We start from the raw sequence: 24,936 nt of genomic DNA, 5'->3' as shown, positions 1-24,936 counted from the left end.
CGTTCGTTGCACCTATGGTTTGGCGCGAGCCCCGTGATCATGTTTCAGACTGTTACTTCTGCCTGACTAATATGAAAGGTTTCTCTGAAAACATGAATCATAAAATACTGTATCCTAACTTGGATTCCGCGAGGAGACCTATGAAACATGATTTTTGTCTCCCTGTACCCGTACCACCAGACTCATACACCCTGCGAAGTGTTTCATCCGAAGAAGAGCCAGCTGCCTGTGAGGATGTCGTACAATCTTCGAGTGCACAGTCAGACCCCAATTACGCTCGAGCGCCGGGCATTAATGAACCACATGTGATAAGTCAGGAAGAGCTGAATGATCTGATCAGAGTCTTAGACCATCCCAAGTTACTGCAACAATAGAATCTACTAAATCAAAATGTAAATATATCGACGTACAGGAAAAGGGAGGTGAGACTAGTTCCTAATTATACAAAGGATGGTGATTTGTTGTATTGCAGTGACATTCCATCGCTTATGGGACAACTGAATTTGAACTACAACACAGAAGATTGGAGGCTATTCGTAGATTCCTCTAGGATAAGTCTCAATGAAGTGTTACCACACAATGGCAATGAAAAGCCATCCATCCCTATCGCTCATGCCATACATATGAAAGAAACATACGAGAACATGAAAAACCTATTACCGGCAATAAAGTACGAACAGTTCCAGTGGTCTGTATGCGCTGACCTTAAGGTTATTGCCCTCTGCACCGATTTACAAGGAGGTTACACAAAGCAGTGCTGTTTCCTGTGTCACTGGGTTAGTCGAGCCAAAGATCAGTACACCATCACAAAATGGCCGCCAAGGAAGTAACTGATCCCCAGGGAGATTAACGAGGCTAATGAACGTCTTGTGGATCTGGAGAAAATATTCTTACCACCCCTTCATATCAAATTAGGGCTCACGAAGATCTTCGTTAAGGCCCTGAACTGGGATTGTGAAGCATTTAATCATCTCAGAAAACTATTTCCAAGACTCAGTGAGGCCAAGGTGAAAGAAGGTATTTTTACGGGACCTCAAATCAGAGACGTGTTTAAGGGTACCACATTTGCTTCTAAGCTTCATGAAAAAGAAAGTGAGGCTTGGGAGGCCTTTCAAGAACTATGTAGTAACTTTAGGGAATCATAAGTCACCTGATAACAAAAACATTGGTGGACAGGTTAATTACTTCATTTCGTCAGATGGGATGTAATATGTCCCTGAAGTTACACTTACTGCATAGCCACCTGGACTTCTTCCCTGAAATGTACAGCTTCGAGGTCTCTGACAAACACGAAGAAATGCTTCACCAGCAAAAAGCTACCTTGGAGAGGCGCTACAGTGGTAAATAAAGTGTGATATATGTTGGCAGACTTTAGTTGGAATATAACACATGAGACACCCTGTAGTAATTGACAGAGGAGTAGAAACACCAAGTGACACACAAGTTTTAAACTTTAACTTTTTATGTAATTTAATTTGCATAATTTATATTGATTTCTAATGATAACGGGAAAATTATAGTGCATGGAGAATAGCATATTTGGGTGGATATTGAAACACCCCCCCCCCTCCTCCATGCAAACTGGTATGTCCTGTAGAAAAACAGGTTACGGATTCAAAGTCAGGAGCTTGAAACCTATAGTTATCACCCATTTTGTTCGTGGGAGCGAAGAAAAGTTTCATTTTGTCAAACAGTGTAATCAATCATAGTGCTCGAAAAAGAACTCTTATTTATCAATAAAAAGTAGAATTAGTCACAATTAAAAGATCAATACTTCTATGTGAACAAATATTTGTCTAATGCCTCATTGTGACTGAGATTAAGATGTAGTTTGAATTGCTTCAAGATATTGTTGCCCATTGTATTGTTTACTTTGACTAATATTCTACGACAGCAAAGAGTGTTTGTATTTGGTGAATTTTATCTACTAGATATTTTTACCACTCTCAAAATTCTTATTTGTCTTTAAAAATATAGATGTATGATTCAATTTTGGGAAAATCACACACAAGAGTACAGAAAAATAAAAGCATGCTTGCCTGAGACATGGATGAGGTGTGGTTACTCAATTGACTATGGTGCATCATATTGTTAGTTCATCCTACTGCAATACCTAGACTTACTACCAACCTTGGATTCCCATAGTAGCCTTTTCAAAGTCTTCCGCCTTTTGCAGGTGATAATCATAGTCCCTGCTTTTTTGACCTTTACCCTACCATTCCTTCATCTACCAAGGTTCCTATGCAGATCCAAAGGGTTGTAATTCCATATGTTGGTACAGTAGTTTCTTATTCTGTAGTGATACAGGCAATAAATATCTAAGGAGTATAAAGAAGCATTCATTGCAGGCAAACAATAATTGCTAGTTTTATTTATACCACTGCCTATCTGACCTAAAGTATAGATGATATAAAACCCCTCCTAACGTACAAGAACTAAACCCTGAAACGATTGTGAACATACTATTATCAAAACATTCTCATTTTTGGTGCTTTTTTTAGTGGTGGATCGTGGGTAGTAACTGTATTAAATGTGTATTACTTTAAGCACACAAATACAACTTTTCAAGGCAATAATATTAATAATTTTACTAAGTTTTAAGGTTTACTAATGCATATGCCTCAAAATTGTAACTAACTGATCTCCATAAAAACTTATGTAATATCCACAAAATCTAAGTCCTCCTTATCTAGGTGTAAAACATGATAATCAAGTCTCCTAGGAGCAACAAATTCAGATGCTCCACAAAAAAATGACATCTTCTTGCTTTTTATTCTATCAGAGACACAGTAACTATTGATGCGTTATTTTCAATTTATAATAGTGAATTATACTTGAATGTGATGTCTAATATACTGTAGCTCTAGAACCAATTACATAATAATCTTCAAAATTCATGGGAGGATTCTGTAGCTCATAGGTAAAATATCTACTTAAACAGCATGACTCTACTCTACTTCAAAAATTGACTATATTACCTCACACTTGTGTGTTTATGTATGCTGAAAATGTTTGCACAAAAAAGAATATTTATAATTATGATGAATTTCTTCGTATAAATATTAATTCTTTCTTCGTTTGTACTGTTTTTATATCTAACATACTCATTGACATGTCATATATTTGTCCACAAAAATCACTGGACCAATTTAAATATTATTATTATTATGATAATTGCCTGAACAGAGGCTTGGGGCACACGGTCATTTGTGGCCCCATCAGTGCTGTCATTATGCACATATCCTCCTCCATCATCACTGATCTGATCTGCTTTTACACAATAGGACCCACATATTCCCATGCCACTCTAATAGATAGAGAATTATCACTTCATTGATATGGGTTTTCACCAATTGATACGAGAAGAAAAAGATCACAACTAAAACATCAAATGCATGCACAAATGAAAAATTCCCTGAATTGCTATTCTGACCTCAGAGAGGAAGGAAGGATAAATTTATTGTCCAACAAAATATAGGCCACCAAGTTACTCTGCCTTTTCAATAAACCATAGGAAAATCTTCCAAAGAATAAACAAATTTATCAGCAATATTTTGAGACATGATGGTCTCATGACATCATTCATCGGTAAGCAAGAATTTTTGTCTACATTTCCAAACAAAAATGTTGATTTCATCCATTAAAGGTAACCATTACATTTTATTTCAATCAAAGTTGAATATACAACATGCTCCATCAAAATCAACTCACGGAAAATAATTGATGCCTCTCAACAACCAAGGTTAGCCAACATCCAATATCCTCTCCAAAGATGGTAACAGTTGCTCAGTGAGCAAAGGTGTGTGATCAGAGCAGCTCTATGCCCCCATTCTGTTAAGTGCAATGAACCATTCATTTTGAATGATTTCGTCAAGAACTACACATCTCATTGTTAGTCACAATAACTTTTGGGCCTCTAGGCCAAAACTTTGGGAACTGTGTTTCCCTTGATATTCCTTGAAAAAGCGACCAAAATAGGTCAGGAAAAAAAGGAGCTAGCCAAAAATTTGCACGTCAACATAGTGGAGCTTTTCTTTAGCCAACATGATCAGTAGGGTGTCCCAAAAAAATCGAAGTCGTTTTTTTGGAACGCATACCCTCTTAATTTATTTATACGACGTCAAATCAAATGTAAATAAAATTTTATATGCGTAGGACCTCGGAAACCCGTGCCGACTTGTGTTGAAACATGTCAGTATTTGCGAAGGAAGACGCCGCGGAAAACCTTCCATATGATAACCCTATGGTGACTGATGCAGCAGTTTTACCTGAATAAAATTTTTTTTAAGCAATGGGAAACTTACATATGATGTTTGAACTTGGTCTGGTGACTAGTATGATGGCTGGTTTTTTTGATAACCAAGAAATACAAAGTATGCCGCACGGGCGGCGCGCCCAACGAAGGGTCCCACCGCAAGAAAAGCACCAAAACCCAACACCTCAAGTTTGAACGCCCGAATGGAACTGGCAATGAGATGGTAAGCACACAATTACTGCCACAATGTGCACAAATTAGACGAAGTACAAATGGCTAGACTCACAGGTGGCGCACCCTACAGTTTTTTTGATACCATGAAATACAAAGTATGTCGCACGGAGTGCGGCGGCGCGCCCACCGGTTAATGCGAATTTAGCGAAAAATGCACCACATTGTACAATTGTACATTGTACAAGGTGTGTAAATAAAGTAATTAGACTGATAGCTTAGTGTTAGATCGGGCAATACTGGTGACGCGGGACTTGGACGGGAGGCAGGTGAACATGTGATACGCCATCAGTGCGAGCTGGAACTCGCTAGAGTCACGTTGGTTGTCCGTAGTGATTGTTTAGTGAAGCAGGTCTTGCTTGTGCGTTGTGAAAGCGTGTTAACGCGTCGATGTGTTTGTGATCACTTGATATTTTGTAAGTAAAAGTATTGTTTTAACGGAAAGAGCGTGCGGAAGCCATAAAAGTTCGTTTTCAAAACGAGGTACCAGATGTTGTGACTGTTCACTGGGATGGCAAACTGTTGCCTGCTTTAGATGCTCGAAAATCAAAAGAAGAACGTCTTCCAATAGTTATTTCATATGCAAATAAAGAACAACTTATTAATGTGCCAAGGTTGGAAAGCTCTTCAGGAAGCGGAAAGGCGCAGGCTGTTTGGAACGCGATTGTAGATGGAATCTCGAAGATAAAGTGCAAATTCTTTGTTGTGATACTACGGCTTCAAATACGGGTCATATCGATGGTGCCTGTGTGCTTCTTGAACAAAAACTTAATAGAAATATGATTATTTCTGCTTGCCGCCATCACGTGTATGAATTGGTGTTAAAAAGCGTGTTCGAGGTAAAAATCAGTCAAGTGACAGCAAATCCCGACATTCCACTCTTCAAAAAGTTCCGAGATAACTGGAATGGTGTCGATCCAGATAAAGCACAGTGCTTTAAAGGAAAGCTCGTATTGCACCTGACTGTTTCCGAAATTGACAATCTCCTTGAGTTTTACCGAACAGAACTGACGAAAGGAAAAGTCAGAGATGACGATCGACAGTTGATAGAGCTTTCTGTGACATTTTTATGCGGAGAGACAAAGAGAAAATTTAAAATTCGACCTCCAGGTGCCATGCACCAAGCTCGATGGATGGCGAGAGCAATTTATTCCCTAAAAATATCATTACTAAGTGATCAATTCAAATTTACGATCAAGGATAAGACAGCGCTGTTAGAAGTTAGCCTGTTCATAGTGACATCCCATGTCAAGCCATGGCTCCAATGAATTTTGGCAGTAAAAGCACCTTACCAAGATTTGTGCTTTTTGAAGTCAATGAAGGCTTACGAAAAAATTGATAAAAGCATCTCAAAAGCAGCTTTAAAGAAGAAAATCCAGCATTTATGGTACTTGACTGATGAAATTTTTGTCTTGTCACTGTTTGACGATGATTTGGATCAAGAAACTAAAGGCAAAATGGTTGAAAATTTAACCAAAGAGAATTTATCAACTCATGGCAAACGTTACATCCCATCTAAGGATGAACTTTGCGGTCCATTGTATGGTAAGTTAAATAAGTAAATATAGAAGTTGTTTCTTTAGTTTTCTGTTTATATCACAATTTTGTGAACTGACTTTCTCTTGTTATATTTCAGAGAAAAACATCTACGACTTCATTTCAGTCAGAAGCAAGTCATTGCTCGATCGCCTCAAAATTGATGACAGTTTTCTCCACGAATGTCCTGCTACGTGGTCAAGTAATGCATCGTTTCAAGAAGCCAGAGAGAAGGTTTCAATGCTGAGGGCAGTCAACGATGCAGCTGAAAGAGCGGTCAAGTTGATCCCAGACTTTCACGTAATCACGGTGGAGAAGGAACAAAAGCAATTTTTGTTACGTTGGGTACAAGAACACCGGAAGATTTATCCTGACTGCAAAAAGCAAACTTTAAAAAGAAAATTTAAAGAGTAATTTTATTTACTTTTCAAACACTAGACACGATTTGGGCATATTGTTGTTTTATTTAATAAATAAGCATTAATTTCTGGAACCCTTCCATACTAACCCAGGACAAATTTTCATTTCTCATGTTTGGGATCAAGTCGGCACGTGTTATCATAAGTCAATCGCAATAATATTTATTATGTGAATTTTTTAGGCCAAACAGAAAAAAAACAGAGGGTATGCGTATTTGATTTCGCGAAAAAAAAATTTTCCATTATGTCTTGGGACACCCTAATGATCAGTAACACTAAAAGTTCTAATTAAGACTTAAAACACACCTCAACTTTACTTATTCACATTCGATAAGGGAAGGGAAAAGGTATTGTTAATATGGTAAATGATATTGGATTATTCCATGGAGGACTAAATTTATGTAGTAAAAAACTGTGCTTAACAAAGCAAAACTTACCAAGCAGTCAGTTGCCAATGGGTCAAAAGCATTACTTGAAATTGCAGCTGGGTCCGGTGTGTGCATGAAAGGATAATAACCTTCACTGAGAGGATCTTCATTCTCATCTTTCACAGCTACCTAGAAGAAAATGCTGGGTGCCAATCAATGGGGTCAAAATAAAAATGTAAATAACTATAAATGATAACAATAAAACTCTTTCACCTAAGACCACTCAAGCTGGCTGAAATCATGTTTGCACAAGATTTTAGTGACAACCTAAAATGAAATGGCAGACATGTCCAGTTTACTGACCACAACTTGGTGTGGAATGCTTCTCAATGTGCTAGCCAAAGAAGACGTGGGTAAATTCGACACCTTCCAACTCAGAAGTTAAAGGTTTGAATCCCAAATGGGTGGCCCTCAAGCATCCAGGCCTTGGAATATTTGCGTATCCTCAGCTTGAATGTAAAACAGGACTTCCAAGTCCTGAATTCTATCAATCAATAAAGATGAAGCTATTGTGATTATTTCTTCATATCAGCCCCAAAATAAACTGTTGTTGCCCTGCATGTGCATAATCAAGCCTAAATATGGCCAAATTTTTAACTAAACAGCTCCTAAGGCTTGCTTGCCTTACACCCTAAAAAACACGGTGGCTAGTTGTCATCTACTTTTCTACGTTATTCTGCATATAGATGGAGAAAAGCTCACAAAAATAGTTTTAAAATGTACAGTAACACAGCAGAATAGTAATAATACAACCACATCATATCCATCAAGTGAAATAAATAACAAATTGGTTGAAATGAAATAATATTACTAAGTGGCATGCATGCTCCTTGCTTATGCTAATATATAGCAATATTTATATGTTTAGCACTAGGTGTGCTTTTGAGAAACCAGTATTTCCCTTACTTTAAATCACAGAAAACATATTTTCACAATACTATTAGACAATTAATTTATTGAACTACAGAAGGTAAAAGTAAAAAACCTTGAAAAATGATGAATCTTGTTTATGCAACGTAAGTTCGTACATCAATGATGATATTTGCCTTGTACCTATCACTAACATGTACAGACCAATTCTGAAGTTATTATAGACATTATGGCTCTACTTTTGGCTGTATATAAAAGTATTTTTGCTGTTTAATAATGAACCAACACAACTTGGCTGACGATAACAATTGTTTATTTAACTTGAGTCACTGCCCTGACAATACACCTGAAAGTTATCAGACATCATTCCTTAGTTTTATAGTTAGGTCCCATTATGCAACCAGAGCGGAAAATCCACGCTGCACCATCATTTAAGCCATTTCAGAAAGCATGGCAAAGGAATCACCCCACCGATCAAGTAGGTAAAACTGAGGCCTTGTTATGAAATTACAGATGTGTATGGTCAACTTACTGCTCGGTCATGTGACCGAGGAAAGCAGGCCTTAAAGAGTTTGTGTATCTATATAACATGAAGCCCCTTAACGACCACTCATTCATTCATTCATTCACGTATACAAATGTTTGGGGTGAACGAGACGAGATACGGCAAAAAGTCTAATGAAGACCCCCTCTAAAATTGTCTGAAACCCCAGGAAAAATTATGAAAACACTAAATTTACAATTATTTATCCGTCTATTCGTATAAAATTGAGTGTATGAGGATTAGTTCAAAAAATGGCCACCAAATTCCAATGGCGGCGCGGCAGTCATACAAACGAACTATCATAGCAACATATTTGTTTATGCAAACAAGAGGAGCTAAATTGGGAAAGAAGATAAGGGAAATGAAACGAAAAACTGATAAATATAAGGTAGGAAATTAAGAAAGTAATAATTGAAGTGTCAATTTCTTTGCGTCTTCTTTCCGCAAGAACAAACATCTGTTTAAATCAAAGCGCATTCAAATCAAAAGCGGAGAAATGTAAGGTAATAAATTAGTTGTTGTTTTTGGTATATTGCATCGAGAGTGTGGTGGTTATTAATTTCAAAGTTAACAAGTGCTCTAAATGCCATATTAGAAATATGATTCGTGCTGTTGACTATAGTTCGTATCTTGTTGGCGATACACGATTGTAGTAGAAAGACTTTTAAACAAGTCTTACATAATATAGGTTGGTAAAAATGATTTTATTATCGTGTTTTGTGATGGTGATAACTTTTTATTTTTGTTTACGATCTTTTTTCCGTTAATTTCCTTTTTAATGTACAATGTTATCCGTGAGCTGCAGGAGTGAATAGGCAGTGAATAATACAATATGGAAGATAAGTGCAAATAAAGGTATTTCTTATTCAATTATTTGTCTTGCGTTAATCACGTTTCCTTGAGTGACTAAGCTATTCAACTGTGAAAATTATCGAAATCTTGACATTCACAATGTCTTGTAAACCAAAGGCTGTGATCCGTTACTCACTCCGTTCTCACCAGAGTTATTGCGCATTGCGTTTTGGATATTAAAGCTGAGATATTTGTGTATCCCGATTCATTAAAACTTTAAATAGAGGCATTTCTGAAGTGAAATCATTCACGATCACGATAAATAATATTTCGATAAAATTCGTTATACTAGCCCCAATTCATGCTAAGGCGCATTTGTTTCTAGATATTGATATTCAGTCCCAACGTAATTCGCTTACGAAGGGGAACAGCTGTTACATCTTATTCGTATATCAAGAATTTGGTTGTTTTGTGGAAAATAATTAATAAACGTGTTTTTCATTGTAATTCGTAAAGTCGTTATGTTATGATATTACGTATGCATTGGGTGTTACAGTGGAACGTGGTCTCAACGTTTTTTGTATTTGAATTGAATAAGTTAGAGAAACTCGTAGAAATTTATTTTACTTTTTTAGCCCCTCAGAAAAACGTTTCTCTTTATAAATATTTACATTCACATTGTAGCCTACGTACCATGCGCTCGTTTTACGTGAAAGTGGAAATATTGCTTATACCTAAGTTAGCCAGCTTAAAAGTAAACGATCCTTAAGTAACAAGTAGCAAACAAAAAGTGTAAGACCTCCCACAGTGAGCATAACAGGCCGAAGGCCTTTTTCGGGGGGGCCTAGGGGGGGCAGAGCCCCCCCAGCGAGCTAAGCGAGTATATATATATATTGGTACGGTTAATTTCTTGGTTAGTCTTGAAAATGCTGCAGTGCAGTGAAACATGTTGACTCGTGTGTAATAAAAATATTTTATGTGGAAAGTGCAAAGTGTTTCACTTCATATTTCTAAAAGAGTTTTCTCATAATGCCACATGTTGGGCACGAGCAAAGCGTTAATAGTTCTGTTTCTACTGTTAACCAAGAAATGTTCTGACATCCTTGTATACCTTAGTTGTAATGCAGTCACATCTAAGTCCACTTTTTTATTTGAAGGTAAATAGTTATAATGAAGAGGATAACGTAAGTGGCCAATTACCCCAGTAAACACGTCTGACTCATGCATGAGGTCATAAAGAAGTCTGACGAATTTGTAGGACTCCTACAAAAGAGTCCCAAATGGCCTCATAATGATGTCTCCGTGAGGTCATATGCACTCGTATGGGAATTCTTTTCGCGGTCTCACACGACTCTGAAGGAGCTCAGTCAAGAGGTCTTATAGGACTCCTATAACAGTTCCAATATGATATAGGCGCAAATGTGGCGCCTCCACGTGTGTGATAATGGAACTACCTGGAGAACCAGAAAAATTACCCACTTCGTAATAATTCCGATAGATGGCTTTGAAATAGCCTACAAAAACGCCGGGGCCCCTACCAGCCCATTAATTAAGATTTCAAAATACTTTACGCACCTTTATTTAAGAAAATTCTCCGATGACATAAGTACCCGACGTATCCAATTAAAATAAAGCAAAATAATACATTTAATGAGAACCATAGGTGTAAATACGGCAGAAAAACAAAATGGAATAGACAACTTCATGATATTTATAAATTTATTCTTCATAATATTAAGTCAATAAACAAACATCACGAGTTTTTGAATTCTTCCTCTCTGCATACTTTACGCGGTCTCCGCTTGATACAGCCACTGCCTCTCCACTCTCTCCAAGGCGACACTACTTGCTGATGTCGGGTTCCATTTCATAAGAGAGGCTGCAAAAAAACATTGAACTTAACTTTGTTGAGAGTTATAATTGATAACATGATAACATCAAATAAACCAGATAAAGACTATTTATCTCATTAGCAGTCCCTAAATACTCCCAGGGCCGGTTTTAGCACCGAAGATGACCGTTTTAACTTGGTTAATTTTAGGAGTAACCGAATTAGTGAACTACTTTTGATTAACTCTTGCACTTAATATCATTCCTATTGCATTAGAATGCTCTTAGAAGTTAACTTAAATATATGGTGAACGTTATTTCCATGCTTTATCGTTCCATAAGTTACATTACGAAGTGAAATCAAGCAAATTATAAATCGGTTAGCACTTTGGTTTGTTTACGTCATGATTTTGAGAACTGAGAAGTTTTTAAACTTCAATGATCTTAGGGAAAACTGTTTTGTGAAACCGAAATAATAAAAACATTGCTTGAACACGTACTAGATATGATCGAGATAGAGTATATTAGCGGAGATAATTTAAAATGCGATAACAGCAAATTTATAAGGATACGATGAATGAATGAAATGAAACATGAACAACAACAAAGGCACATTACAAAACGTGTTCCACCTAAATATTTTACATGGATATATTTACCGATAATCAATGATAAGCATGAACTTAACCAGCTTTGAAAATAGTATAATTAATGGATTTTCTCATTAACAAGTGGATAAAGAATCGGACACATAAAATCATTGAAACTTACCTTCCAAGTCTCCGTGCACGTAACACATCATGACGTCCACAAGGTTCGTGCCGATCTCAGATCCGATGAAATCATGATTCACGTTCGTAGACACAAGGAAAAACACGAGCAAGAACTAGGCCACGGAGTACACACGATATTAATCATAAACTAGACGTCTGAGCTCAAGGCAGTAGAATAACACGACAACACAATGGCGGACCTAGCGGAAAGTGGAAGGTGGAAGTGTCAGCTTATTTAAAGCCGATGTCCCACGGTCAAATTTGCGTCAAAATATTTTGATCAAAATTTGATGCAACTGACGCGCACCCTGTCCCACGGTCAAAATTTTGTCCAACTGGCTTTTGGTCCTATCGTTTGTACAAATCACCGATTTGTACAAATGGATAGGACAGGTTCTAAATTTTCATCCAATTGGATGAAACCAACCAATCACAGGGCCTTTGACAAAAAAGCATCGCCAAGCGCTGACACACAGGCCAAATACGTTAAACTTATTTATCGTCTGCATGAGTATTTTAATTAATAATTATGTATATTATGGACACAAAAATAAACTTTGTTGTATTCCACACAGTATGCATTAAAAACCCAACCGGTTTCCACTTTTTCAGGTCGTTATCTTAATCGTAAACCTCTAGATAAGGACCTGAAAAGATCGAAACCGGTTGAGTTTTTTCATTAGTATTGTATGGAATACTAAAAGGTTTAGTTTTAAATTTATAATATCACCATACCACGAAGTGAATTCACAAAACATTATTTTAAATATATATATACGTTCGTGATCGTCTATTTCATCGCCTGGTGTGGCCCTAAAGGTAAATATGAGCAAATATTTGTCTCAGTGATAGGCGATGGAAGCTCTCAACTAGGAAATCCGTAATAATCAGTTGATCTTAAATAGAAAGGAAGCAATCTTTAGAATCGCAATACCAGGAGGGATGTTTTGGAAATAATAAAAGATTTACTTAAGGTATCGAGGCCGAATTTTACGCTTTATGGAAGGCATACAATGCGAGCGAGCAGCTGGAGAAATGACTAAAATGAACTGACGATTGTACCTGTGAAACACTACAGCTGCCCGTTTCTATTACTATGATTATAGGATAAGGACCTTATTTTAGAAACTGCAAGATTAGGAGAGAAAAATTTGATTTAAATGCACGCTTACAGCACTATTCATAACATCTCCTCAACCACAATGTCCATCATTTATTAATAACATTTTCCTCGCGGGAATAAACTGCCTCACGTTTGTATCCTGGCGTTTTATTCTGCCCTCAACCTTGCTGATAAGGGACATGAAAATATCCTGACTTGTCGTCAATTATTATCGATGGTAAACGGGAACATCGGCGACCAACTCCTTATCCAACATGTTTAGCATGCTTATTCCAACGCTTTCATACCCCTTTTCCAGCCAAGGCCAAGTTCAGCATTCCTTCTGTTTTCTTTTTTTCGCATCTTTAATGTTCAAGAGGCCTGTTCAAACAATTTCGCCTGCTTAAAAAGAAAGAATCCTCCACCTCCACAAGTTTCCTAGTTGTTTACATAAATATCGTCTTTCGTTTGTTTTTGATCAAAATGAGATGCATCGTGGGACACCCCCAGTCCAGTTGTATCAAAATATTTGCATCAAAATTTTTGGACAAAAATTTTGATCAAAATATTTTGACGCAAATTTGACCGTGGGACATCGGCTTAATAGAATCGGAGGGAGAAGTTTACGAACCCATCTCTTAATATAAAGAGTTAATTGAAGGAAGAAAAAATATTATACACGCAGAAATATATAATTAAGATTGAAATTATAATTCATTAACATATACATGACTTGATTTTTCAGGCCTCATGTGTGTGTGTGATCTTGAAGACCCCATGAAGTGTGAGGTCTTCAAGACTTCATGAAGTATGCGATCATAAAGACATCATTCATGTGACCTCATGACGTGTGAGGTCTTAAAGGCCCTTTCATGTCTCTTAATGTGGAATCTTAAAGGAGTCCAACGTATGAGTTCATATAAGACCTCATTACGAATACTGTGTTGACTGGGACATTGGTGCATGAGTTCAGACGGCTTGAGCGGCCTCTGATAAAAGAAAATTCTCTGAGGTACTTTCAGCAATTGCATCGGTCATAGGTGTTGAGTCGCTGCTGTGGATGCTGTAGCAGGCTGTATGCATGTTACAAGTATTATAGTAATGGCTGCATGAATTCTCCAATGCAGTAGGAAGCATTCCTTTTTAAATACTGAGTCAGGTCACCTTTGAATTCGTTCATTGATTCATATATCTGTATTACTTTACTTATTACTTTATTATTTTTTCTTCTACTGCTCAGAACAACATCAACTGAGGGGCAAAGCAGACAGAAATTGAGTTGAGTCAACTACTTTTGGGATTCCCACCAGGTAATTTTATCCATGCTGGCCAACATTTCAGGCTCCGAGTCGGGGCTTATCCTCAGGGCTGCTGAATATTCTTTTATCATAAACAAATAAAAACATTTATCCCTGAGAATGAGCCCCAAGTTGTGGCTTGAAACATAGACTAATAGGGATAAATTATCCTGATCAGAGTGCTGAGAAGAGTTTGCCCACATTATCTGCTGGGAAAGCATCAAATAATATTTCCAAAAATGAAATTACTAACCTCAATTTAATCCGTGTAAAAGACAATAATTTTGGAATATGTAATGAAAAAAAATACACAATATGTGATCAAACGGAAATATAAGCAACACCATCTTCAACAGCGGTGAAAACTTCCAGTTCCAGACTAGAGAGATCAACTGCAGTTAACCACTTAAGGAGACCTGTCCATTCAGTCGATACCGTTCACTTCCTGGTATGACTAAAACACTGATCAAAACAAAATCATGCAGCACGTCTCCCGTTAATTAAAATGGAAAAAAACACACCCCAATTTTTATATTGATTTAGCCAAGTTCAGAACCTACTCTTTACAATGATAACAACAATGATTAGCATTGAGGCATGAATCTCACGCTAAGTACCATCCGAAATTACTTAATGATTTATTTCTCAGTAAACTGGCTTTTGGTTGAGTAAGGTGATATTGAATGTGAGACAGAGATTAAAAACTAATCAGTGAACATAAGTACTACAACTATAGTATGATGAAATGCATACATAATTAGAAGTTTTTATAGAAAGACAAAAGCAGCAAATTAAGTCATGTTACAGACCAAAAATTATGCTATTGCCTATTTATAGGGTTTATTTCTTGCCCTACACGAATTTCAAAACGTATTTCAGCTTTTTTTCAAATAATAGATAAATTAAGGCTAAATATGTCTTTCTGGATGAAGGGGCGATGAATGGTGAGCTATCAGTTTCTTGCCGAAATATGCAATAGGGTTTTTAGGATCACAATAATTAGCATTTACATGGTTTCAATTGCATGGATTTTAATACCCTCTATAAAATTTTAGATGAAGTGTACATTAATCGATCATTTTCCCTTGAAACTTATGTTTGTCTACCATCACTGGCCCAAGTAGCAAATTTTGTGAACCCATGTCACACCCTTTGCCTGAAGCGACCACATCTGTATTTTAACTAGGCATTCTTAAGTTTCTTGCTTCGTTAACGTGGACAGCTTTGTTTCCCCAGAAGAAAAACATCATCTTTGCCATCAGAAAGTGATGATTGCAATGTAACAACTAAAAATAGTAACTTCAACTTAACAAAGGCTACAGCCATGAGGGGAGTTGTAAGTACAAAGTAGGATCGATAATGAGGACTTAGAGTAAATACCTAGGTAGGTAGCAAGGAAGGTCTTTGTTAGGCACATGTAACCATTATATGCATGTAGTTAGGTGGAAAATTAAATTATCAGTGAGCCTAGGAAGAAAAGTTCACCAAGCATTAAAATAACATAATATGTATCAAAATATTTTAAACTTTCTTCACCTATGAGAGGTCAAGGTAAGAGATACTCTTGAATGATTTATGGCATGCAAAAATGTACACAGTAATTAAGTCTGATCACATGCCATTCACATCACAACTACCATGTTGTCATCGAGACATTAGACGTATGTTGGAATCAAGACAGTGATGTCATATGCCTTGAACTTTAATTCTTACTCAAGTAATGAGAATGCATCTTGGATGCTACCAATGGAGAGTGTAAACTGCAAAATAGTCAAGGGACAACATAAAGGAGACACTATTCCATCCTGTGGAAGCCTAATTTATATTTTCTTTTGTAGTGCATTATTATTTGTTTCAAAAAATCACCAGAGAAAAACAATAGGTGCAGAGAGATTAGTGTTTTCCCATTATTTGCAATGGAGTTAAGTAAAATCCTCATTATCTGTGAATCCATTTTGAGATAGACAGAATTTCAAGAAGTCTTTCATGACATCATCTCCTTAAGACAGTTACGAAACAATTTCTAAACATAACTCTAGTAATTTTTTTCCTTCATAAGAGCAAATCAAGACATTCCATGTAAGAAAAAATTCTTCTCATCAAATATTTGATTCTACTACAGGTATTCCTCGCCAAAAACTACAGATATGTTACAAAAAACGTCATGTTAAGGAAATTTAATGACAGGAGAGAAGCATATACCATTCCAGCAGTAAAAATTCCACATTCTGGATCATTGACTGATTATTTTGTTGGCTGTTTTGTATCTATGGGTATCGATGTATCCAAGTGATTCAAGATTGCAAACTACAAAATCTTTGATAAGGCTGTTTTACACTCGGCATGGAATTGCTCAGAATGGCATTTATCTCTAAAATGGCAAGGAACTGAACAAATGTATGAATGGCATGAAAACAAGGGTTATTTTGCCATCTCACAGCCATGCATTCGTGCATGTGTTCTAGCATTTCCATCCTATACAAGACACAATTTTGACTGCACCTTCCGTACACTCATTAGATTGTGCTACTGAAAAGGTAAAGCGAGCTCTAAAGCTTCAATCCTGAAACATGAAAATAGTCTCTTATGGCCATAACCTAAGGATCAAGTTGCAGGTCAAAACAAATACTGTGTTGGTTTGCTGGAGCGGAAGAATTCATAGTAGTGACCAACACGAGCTTCTAAACCAGAAGCCCATTACATGCACGCAGCTCAGAGGAGGTGTTTGCGATGGATGAAGGTGCTTTGCTAGGGTTTCTTCGGTAGAGTCACAAGCACTCACACAATGCAAAGGAAACTCTTTGTGAGAGTTGATGGGACGGTCCAACAGTTTCTTTGGTTCAGAGACACACACACTCACGCAACATAAATGTAACGTGCTTCTTCATGCTTAAATTACTATTTAAGACTATTTTTGTGCTTTATCCACCTATCTTTTGTAGATTCAATTACTAAATGAATAAGTTGAATTTGGGTCTTAATTACGCTTCCCTTACTTATAATAAAGCTACATGAGGGTTCTGGCTACTTCCTATGCTGAGGTCAAGCACGAAGATTGATTGAAGAAAAAGAGAGCAATCTTGAGATTCAGCTATGCTGAAGCAAAGACAATAGGCTAGGAAGGAGAATTTAGATAGTCCACCATAAGACTCCTCCATGGGATGTGTGACATTTCTCTCACAAGAATGGTGGTATAAGAAAGCTAAGATCCACACACATGCCTATGTAGATTAGGGCGGTTACACTTTTTGCCTCATGTTGTGCAACTGATGGTCACACACAGGGTGACCAGATTTTCCAATTAATATGGACACGTCAATTAGGACATGATCTCAATTTAAAAAATTCTACTACGAGAACATTTTCATAACTTAACATTAATATTATTGTATCTGCCTATATATTTGGTTCATTGATGTGGAATTCTTCATACATTTTTAAATTTATTATTGAGTGGATCATTAAATGTGTGTTTCATCTTTTCTGTGGTCTATCATCTGTGATGTTATACATAAGAATATCGTTAATGGGTAATCCCGTATATAAATGAAATGAAATGATGTACTGATGACGCCTTCATATAGGGTAACCAGACATCTGGGTTGGTCTAGACATGTCATCCTTTATAGATACGGTGCCTGGGCTGATTTTTTAAGAATGGTGAAGAGTCCTCCTTTTTGAAAATCATTATTATAAGTATATAAATGTGTTAATAGCCACTCAGAACTCTCAACAAAATTTCTGAATATTTCATAAGCTTACCACGGTAAAATACAACTGCAGAAACGGTATTTTCCCTAATTTCAACCCAGTGGACCACCGAGAGAAACAAACTAAACATTGCCTCAGGCCGTGTTCCAATCCATAGGGTGCACCCTATGTTGTTGTGCTCTAACACTCTTATCGGCTCTTTTGCTCTTTCCTGCTCCGACTGCAAGTTGTGCCACCACTGTACAGTGGCGATTTTAAAACTAAAAAAAGTTGACAAGTGAATTTTGGCGTTAAGAGAATGTTACTGCTGTTGTCTATTAATTATTGCAATATTTACTGCACTAAATGTAAATGTGGAAGTGATAACATATAAAATACAGCAGTGACAATAAGGAGTGGATGCAATTGTAAACATTACACTTCACAAAACATTTATTAATTTTGGACACCAATTTCGTAAAGCATAAGGTTCAGAAAAATTTAAGTGGTTTTAAAACAGAAAACAATTTAATAAATGCGTACTTAAAATTTAAAATATTAATCACTGTGAATAGCTACCCATCACAACATTTCACATGCAGTAAGTTGAAAAATTTAGGGTGTCTAGCCAACCAAAGCAGAAAAATTCTTCTGTTATTTGTGATTTTTCCAGGGAAACTTTTCACCTTGATGTTACGTGATTTCTGTGATAGATAAGAAATTTATAAGGCAAAGGAATGGATCAGTTAACACACACTTCATAATCATATTTAATTTGATCATTTCAATTTATTCAATGCAAGTCAAGAAGCTACTTCAACATCATAACTAGATGCTGATGCCACCTGTCCTATTCCACCAATTTTTGAATCTTACTTGAGACAATAGTGCTAGGAATTTCGATTCTGTAGTCTTGTCTGACTTTTAATGGTTCGATGCAGCTGTAAAAATTCCACTCAGCTACTGCACTTACGATTATGACAAACACTTTTTACACCAGATAATGGGCGTTGAACTAAAAATTATGCCTGAAATGAATTTAACTGCCAGGCTGGAGAAAATTTTCAAGAATAATTCATGCATAATTCCAGACTCTTAAAATTCAATCACAATTCCCGATTTTCCCGGCCACTGGACACAGAGAATCACATGTAACCTAGATTAACTTGGATTTAATATCCACTCTATTCATTATGAACCATTTAAAGAACCAATTCACCACCTCCAATCATATTCTATCCGAATTCACATAATGAACAGAAATTTCTACCTCTAGCGGTCATAGCCAACGTGTTGAAGAGCAAGTAAGGGTGAATCCTTGCCCTCTCTCGTGCTCTTCGATTATGCGCTCTTAAGAGCAGGACCGTAGTGGACTGGAATCTCAATAGGTGACAACATCACTTCCCAAATGTGACCATCAAAAAGTGCTGAGTAGAGCGCAAGTGCATTTACGGTGGATTGGAACATGGCTTCAGTAAAAGTTAAAAACTTAGCATTGTCAAAATGCAAAACTTGCTTGAAAAGTAAGACCCACAAACAAAAACAAAACCACAGTGCTAATTAACTTCTTTTGCTCTAAATTATGAATTTGCAATTACGTTTCAAGTCCCCTGCTTATCCTCCATACATCCTTTCCTTTTAATCCTTTCTCACTAGATGTCTGGCCGAGCCAACAGGCATTTTTATTCATAAAACATCTACCACTGCATAGAGTTGGGATATTCGTCTGGTATCCGGGTGGATTTTTTTATGAATGAGACATTTTCCTTCTTATTGAAAATCATGATTTTGTGCATAGTTAATCTGTTACCAGGTGCCTAGCAAGCTGTAAAAATGCAAATAAAGCTCGAGAAAAAATTTTCCACAAAATATTACAAAATCATAGGTCTAATTAATTTATACTGCCCTAATTTGTGAAATTGCCGTTATTTTTCAAGTTGCCTTCTTTCTCCTTACCTCATTTTCAACACATTCCGTGTGGAACATGACAATTGACGTAGTCCCTTCCAAGTCAATATATGTAGCTAGTTAATACAAGTGCTCTGCCAGTCGGGCCAGGAGGCCATTCTCCACCTTTTTAAGCAACTAATATCCATTCCAAAGTTTTTTGATTGTGCGTATGACCTCCAGCAAGGAACACTTTTTCGAACCGTGCACGCCTTATGTAAATAGCAGTGTTTGAAGCAAAGGTATGTTGTGGAAAACTCCCTCTTTGTCTTTCTTATTTTATCCACCGATTCTGACGACCTTCTTGAAAATCGCATCCGCATTGAATGTGTTAACAGCTACCTAGCTTATACAAATACATAAATTACTCAAGAAAAATAGATACACAGAAAAATATATAAAATCATACTGCAAATTTATTTCAATGTTCCAAACTATAAAATTGTCATTATTTTTCAATTGGCCTACTTTTCCTCTTATTGCCTATTTAATAGGGAGCTGCCCTGCATTTTCACCTCATGGCATCTGGTCTCCCTATTCCCACAAGCGAAGGTGACTTCCTGTAGAAATGCATCCATATACACAGCACAAAGCCACTTACGTCAAACAACCGAGTAAATGTCAACAACTTAGGGTCATTAAACTCAGGTTTCACTGTGGATGAGAATAAAACTTACCAACATATTAGATCCGAGTTGTTGGGAGTCTTCCACAGGAATGTATATTTCAGTCCTTTGGGCTGAGCAAGTGAGATGTGACGTGCCTTCTATCTCATCTTGAATGAAGTCTTTTGTGTCAGCAGGAGTCCCCAAATTCTCATCAGCTGTCTCATCCCATTGGATACTCTGTGGAGAAAGTAACTGTGATAAACTCACCTCTTTCAATGTCAACAAATGAAGCTTACTCGTACTATTGATAAAATAGGATTTTCAATGTGATATCCAAGCATTTTTGTAAAGCTTGACATGTTTCTCTCAATCCAAAACTCAAAAGCTTTTTTATGCTGCTGAAACCAAATTAGGCAGGAAAATACTTGCTATAATCAGTTCACATAGTGGCCGTATTACAACATACATGAGGCATGGAAGAAAGAAAATACACAACATTTTTCAACATATGTGTCTTTAAATGTGAATCTTTGATGTGGAATATGTTTTTGATTCATTTCTATTGGAATTGAACTCCTGTTTCTATGTACTCAAATACCAACCCAGGGAGAGAAGAGATATATCTCATATTTTGGCCACTATCTTAGGCAGAAGGGTATGAAATCATCAGCCTGATATTGGATGGGAGACTAAGAAAAGCGGTAAAGAGGAGAAAAAATTGTTCTAGGACTCAAAACATTATAGAAGAGACAGCAATTAGAGATATATGGGACCAATTTCAACGGGCAAGAGAGCAATGCCTGAACAGCCAATGCACTGAGTAGTGTACGGCATAGCGAAGAAGACAAATGAGAATCTAGGGAATTCTGACAAGTCCACTTCAATCATCTGGTGGACGAAACCTTACTAATTTAGGTGATTTTTATATTTTTAAATCTCATCGCTTAGTAAGGTAAAAAGTAAATACAGCTAACATGCTTTTTCAGCTCTAGATTTAGGTGAAAAATTTCTTCGCCAAAGAAACCTGTATTGAGTTGAAATTTTATCAGAAAAAATTCTAAAACAACTAGTTCATTAAACAACATTTACTTACAAAGTGGAACACCAATCCATTCCCTGTACAGAGAATCACTAATGAAGTTAAATTTCTAACAAAATTACTTATCTGAATAGAATATTGAAGTTAAAAAAAAACAGACCTCAAAATTTATTATAATTATCAAAATACTGAGTGTAAATTTAGCACAAAACATTTTTCCTCAACAACCCCAAAACTATGCAGAATATTAGATTCAGTGATCATCTTAGTTGGTATTCAAAGAAAAAACCTAGGGATTTTAAACACCAAAATTTCAAACGCATAATGCAATTTTAACTAATATATTATTTAAAGCAACTTTATTTTTATGCAAAAACGAAATTATTTGTAATAGCTGAAGTGACATAGATTGTTTAAGCAAAAATAATGTTCTCATATCAACATACATTTTTACTAAAATAAAAATGTAAACATTGCCCTGTAACAAAGTAACTGTCCAACAAACTAAACAAACTGCTACTCAAAAGATACATCACATCCATTTTCTCATTGTGTTTAATTTTATGTTATAGTTTAAAACGTTAGTAATGACATTTTTTGCAACTATCAAGTTCAAAGCTAAAACTTAATTTCAAATACTGGGCCACTTCTATATACATTGCCCCTCTAATCTTTTCGCATAACAAGCCGTGAAAATCGACAGAAGTTTTTGAACTGTCAGCACGTATGTTTTATTAAAAATAAAGAAAACCTCAAGAATTCACATTTTGTGTGTGTGTAGTTGAGCCTATGATTGGACACTAACTTTCAGCTGAATTTAAGTTCACAATTTCGATTAGCAGGAACCAGTAAGAGATTTTTTCGTTCGTTTTAACATGCTTCGGTTACCCAGGTGAGTACATTTATTAAAAAGGATTGTTTCATTGCGTTGTGGGTTCATTGCCTTTTTTAGCCATAATTATTTTACAAACACATGGCTGAATCAGACATCAAAACTTCTTTACATATCACCACCAAAAACACCAACTGCAAGGTAAAAATCACTTTGCATGGAGATTGAGAAACAAAGCTTGCGGGACACTGGGCTAGTTTCACTACTCCGTCAAACATGTACGACGGCCTTGAAAGTACTCCAGTATTTTCCATTGACAAAAATAATGATCTATTTATTTTTTATCTCCACTCAAAGCACTTTTTAAAATAAAGTTGGATTTACCATCTTCAAAAAGTCAAACAACATTCTATTTCCTACGTTACGGCATCAAGTGAATAATCAATCACAATTTTGAGTAAATCCAATCAAACAACTGCTATAACAAGTTTAATCCACAACTAATGGTTCAACAGGATTTCTCACTGCTGTCGATACAAAACAAAGACTCTCACTTATCATTTTCCGAAACATACCATGCACCAGTCTTCAAAAGAGAATAAACGAAAGTACTCACCCTTAAGCAATCACTCCCACAAAGTTTTCTCAGCTTTGCGTCCGATTGTAAACAAGTCATTTTGAAAACACTGAATTCCGTGAGCTTTTTCAAACATAGTGGACACAGGGTGGTGGGCAGGCCATCTCCCACAGCAACCTAAGAAAGCAATCAACACGCTATACATAGAAGAAGAGCAGAAACTACTGAAAGAGAATAACTTAAGCAATATGACAAAGAAAAATAATAAGTTGTAGGCATCGAACCACTTACTTCTAACCCGAGTAAACCATTTATAGCATCCTTCACAGTCATTCTGCAAGCTACGTTGGAAGTGAATATGTTGTAAAAGTAATCATTATTCTTCATGCATAGTCTGCACAAGGTATCCTCAGAATTCCTTCCTGGTGAAGGGCTGAAAATCCCGGCGGTACGATTCATGTTTAAACCTCAATCACTCGTTCAATCTTTAAATATGTTAAATCGTCGATGAAATAATCAACGCGCAACAGAATGAGGTCTTCAGATTCGTGAAAGACAAGTTTAAATTTTAAAATTTAAATAACTCATAAGCACCTCAACGGAACAATACACCACAACAAAATGGATAAGACGGTTGACCTTGCAATTCTCTGCAACAACGACTATATAAGATCATGCAAGCAAAGATTTGTTTACTTTCCCTAAAATTTAGTTTACATTTTGGCCGCTAGAGGCACAGATACATAGCAGGCCTCTAATCCAGGCGCGTTCCGAAATTCACCGGCAGTAGCATGGAAGAAGGAGGAGACTTTTCATTTAAGACTATTGCCTTGTCTACACTACACACTTAACTTAAGTGACTTCACTTAAATATAATCTTAAATATGGTGCGGTAGCTACACTTGAGCTTTAAGTCGACTTCAGCACCGTGATTGTCTATATCGGGAATCAGTTATGTTGACAGATGAAGGTCTAGGAGAGCAATTAGTGATTCTTTGATCCAAAGCGACTGTTATTTGAAATAAACTTCCAAACTCCGTGAATTAACCATTTTGGATTCAGAAGGTTAAAAGGAAAGACCGATTTCAGTTCCTGAGGGAACGCTATATGGCGAGAGGTGATGGAGCCATAGGAATTTAGAATTACTAAGCGTGACTTCGTGGAATGACATATTCATAACGTAAACAAAAACACTTATTGCTAGTCAAATTCCACTGCTTTATTAAAACCATTGATGTTAAATTTCAACCATTAATTCCTCCCACGTCAAATGAAATCGCCACATCTTATCTCCCTCGGCATCCCTAGGACTAACATTAAAGCCCTATGCAATAGTTTCAATAACAGTGTGTGGGAAGTTACTGAGTGCATTCGTTTACGTTATTTTCGATTATGACACCATGGAAAATAAACTGTTTTACCGGATCCTCTGCCGTCGTCTCATTGTCAGTCTTAAAATTCCTTAAAACGTTTCTAAGTTTTATAAATCGAGTTTCACCGTGAGCAACAGGCATAGCAATTAGTTTTCACGGAAATAAAACCAACAATAAGATGAGAAACACTACAAAATAAATTCGTCGAATTAATATTCCCAACACTAGAAATTAACTAACGTAATAGAACGCTCAATAACCACATCATACAATACAGCACAACTTAGAACATAATCATGAACATGCATGCATGAACATAATCAACGGGATGACGTGAGATGGGTATTTATGTGCCATTTACAACACATGAAGAGCTTCAACCGTGCGGAAACAGTTGCCTACGCAATTTAAGTTGGGTTCTAAGATGACTTAAGTGGAGGTGTACTTAAATGAAGCTGGTGACACCTACACTACCAACTTAAATACAGAGCCAACTTAAGTAGTCACTTAAGTTACTAGTGTAGACCCGGCATATGCAAGCAATATTAATGCTATTGGAAGCATAGCAGTGCTGCACGGTGTTGATAAGACATATTTAACGACCATGGAAGAAGGAGGGGGCTCCTCCTTCTCACATGAAACGACTATACAATGGTAGAATTTTTAGAGGCATATGGGTAGAGCAACCTTGGAAGAAGTCTTCCATGAAGCAACATTAAAACAAGTCTGCAAAGAGTAGATAAGGTGAAAAACTATCTCTGTAAATGATACATTATATTTCAACTGATATTT

General features: G+C 36.6%; 2 protein-coding genes across 2 annotated transcripts in view; one reads left to right on the top strand and one right to left on the bottom strand.

The window, feature by feature from the left end:
• Positions 1-23,492, bottom strand: part of LOC124173313 (zinc finger protein 2 homolog) — a 41,226-nt gene extending 17,734 nt beyond the window's left edge. Inside the window, exons 1-4 of the mRNA XM_046552832.1 lie at positions 23,063-23,492; positions 22,811-22,948; positions 20,389-20,560; positions 6,879-6,994 (exon numbers count right to left, since the gene is read on the bottom strand). Of these exons, the coding sequence (XP_046408788.1) occupies positions 6,879-6,994; positions 20,389-20,560; positions 22,811-22,948; positions 23,063-23,230 (594 nt within the window). The 5' untranslated portion in view covers positions 23,231-23,492. The remainder of the gene's footprint in view (positions 1-6,878; positions 6,995-20,388; positions 20,561-22,810; positions 22,949-23,062) is intronic.
• LOC124173330 lies at positions 5,555-6,660 on the top strand. The gene is made up of 2 exons (XM_046552861.1): positions 5,555-6,031; positions 6,123-6,660. Exons 1-2 carry the CDS (start codon positions 5,803-5,805, stop codon positions 6,434-6,436), a joined length of 543 nt encoding a protein of 180 aa, XP_046408817.1. The 5' UTR covers positions 5,555-5,802; the 3' UTR covers positions 6,437-6,660.
• Positions 23,493-24,936: the final 1,444 nt, after the last annotated feature.

The sequence above is a fragment of the Ischnura elegans genome, assembly GCF_921293095.1.
Source record: "Ischnura elegans chromosome 13 unlocalized genomic scaffold, ioIscEleg1.1 SUPER_13_unloc_4, whole genome shotgun sequence".
Classification (NCBI taxonomy): Eukaryota; Metazoa; Arthropoda; class Insecta; order Odonata; family Coenagrionidae; genus Ischnura; species Ischnura elegans.
The sequence above is the reverse complement of the archived record's forward strand: the minus strand, read 5'-3'. Positions and strand labels throughout refer to the sequence as shown.